Source organism: Acanthisitta chloris, unplaced genomic scaffold (assembly GCF_000695815.1).
Source record: "Acanthisitta chloris isolate BGI_N310 unplaced genomic scaffold, ASM69581v1 scaffold7980, whole genome shotgun sequence".
Taxonomy (NCBI): Eukaryota; Metazoa; Chordata; class Aves; order Passeriformes; family Acanthisittidae; genus Acanthisitta; species Acanthisitta chloris.
Window position 1 is genome coordinate 1 of NW_008649856.1, and position 1,678 is coordinate 1,678.

Consider the following 1,678-nt stretch of genomic DNA (forward strand, 5'->3'; position numbering starts at 1 on the left):
CCCTCGTGCGAGATGAAGGCTTAGCACACACCCCAAACCCTACCCACGGGCACAGGCTGAGCCTTTGCACCCCAAGACTCAAGTCTTGGAGAGCAGAGAACCCCCCAACCCTCCGGGCCAGTCACCCTCAGAGCCAACCCAAGGCAAAGAGGCAGAGCTGGAGCCTGATTCAAACCCCCACTGCTGCCACCACACTGGCAATAGTTTTCAGCTGTGTTTTCCAGCACCTCCTCCTCCCAAATTGACATTTTTCTCCCCCTCCCATCAGGCCCAGCAGGGAGGGAGGCACAGCGTGGGTGACGGGCACGCGGAGCGGCCGGCGCAGGACGGTACCCCCTTCTTCCCTGCCCTCCCCACACCCCAGGAGCAGAGGAGAGGCCTTACCTGGCCGCCTGCAAAGATGACAGGAGAGCTGGATGGCTTGGGTCGGTAGGGGATGGTGACACCCTTCGGAGGAGACTGAGGGACACAGGCAGAGAGAGGACAGATCAGCCACCGAGCGCCGCTCGCACCGACGCTCCCCCGCCCCGCACCCCCCCGGGGTGGCTGCTTTGGGTTTAAAACCAGCCCTTAGGGGCAACTCAGTGATGGGATTTCTTGCCCATGCTGGGCACAGGGCTGAGGGAGGACAGCCCAGTGTGAGGGGCATTTGGGACAGAACTCAGTGCCACCGTGCCGGGCAGCACGAGCGGGTGACGCTCGAGGCCCTGCTCGACCTCGGGTTTAAGCAGCTCCAAAGCCTCACCTGGATGAGGCTGTAATCCCCAGCTATCCCTTTATCCCCCAGCAACCACCCTCAGCTTTTCCAGCTCCAGAGGAGGAGGAGGAGGAGGAAGAGGGACGTGGCTGCCAAGGGCAGCAGGATGGCTGGAGCCTTGCCCAGCGCCAGGCCCTACCTCAAGCATGACGACGCAGATCTGTTTGACGCACTCGATGATGGACTGTGGGATCCCAGCGATGGTGATGGCTCTCTCAGTCGAGTTGGGCAGCATATCTCCTGCCACCTGGACCTGTGCCCCCGTGCTCTGCCAAGTGGAGGGTTAAAAATAGCTGTCAGACCCCAGGGAAGAGCTGTGACCTCAGCGATGAACCCCGTGGATGGGGCTCCAGAGCCAAAAGTGACCTCCCTCCCACTTCTCTCAGCCTCCAAAATAAAGTCCTTTAATCCCAGCTGGATGTAATTCGGTCACCAGGAGCCTGAGGCAGCACTGGGGGATCTGGGCCCAGCCTGGCCCTGTAACCCAAGCCAAGCAGAGCTGGGCAGAGTTAATCCAGCAGAGTCCAGTGCTAAATGACACGACCGAGGGCAGTGCAGGCCTGGCAGCACATCTCCCTCTTCCCAGAAAACAAAAAAAAAAAAACTAGGAAAAGGCCAGGCAGGAGGCAGTGAGGAGCTACAGGACGTGAGGAGCAAAAACCCAGACACATCCAACTGGGAGGGACAGCACTGGGAAGAAAAGAGTCTGCCCCAAATCTCACTTTGCCAAGCACTAAAAATAAAGGGAATTCCATAAAATTCTAATGATGCCACGTAGTCCCACCCATGGATTTGACCCTGGGGACATCTGTGGTGTGTCCACCCCAAAAAAATTTGTGCTGGGCACCACGTACCTCTCGGATCTCCTTGATCTTGCAGCCTCCTTTCCCAATGAGGGAGCCACACTGGCTGGCAGGGACC

General features: G+C 58.8%; 1 protein-coding gene across 1 annotated transcript in view; it reads right to left on the reverse strand.

Annotated features, from left to right (window-relative positions):
- Window positions 1-384: 384 nt before the first annotated feature.
- Window positions 385-1,678, reverse strand: part of LOC103802539 (poly(rC)-binding protein 2-like) — a gene marked incomplete at both ends in the record, with an annotated part of 1,385 nt that continues 91 nt past the window's right edge. Inside the window, 3 exon segments of the mRNA XM_009075059.1 lie at window positions 385-459; window positions 897-1,025; window positions 1,612-1,677. Coding sequence (XP_009073307.1) covers window positions 385-459; window positions 897-1,025; window positions 1,612-1,677 — 270 coding nt within the window.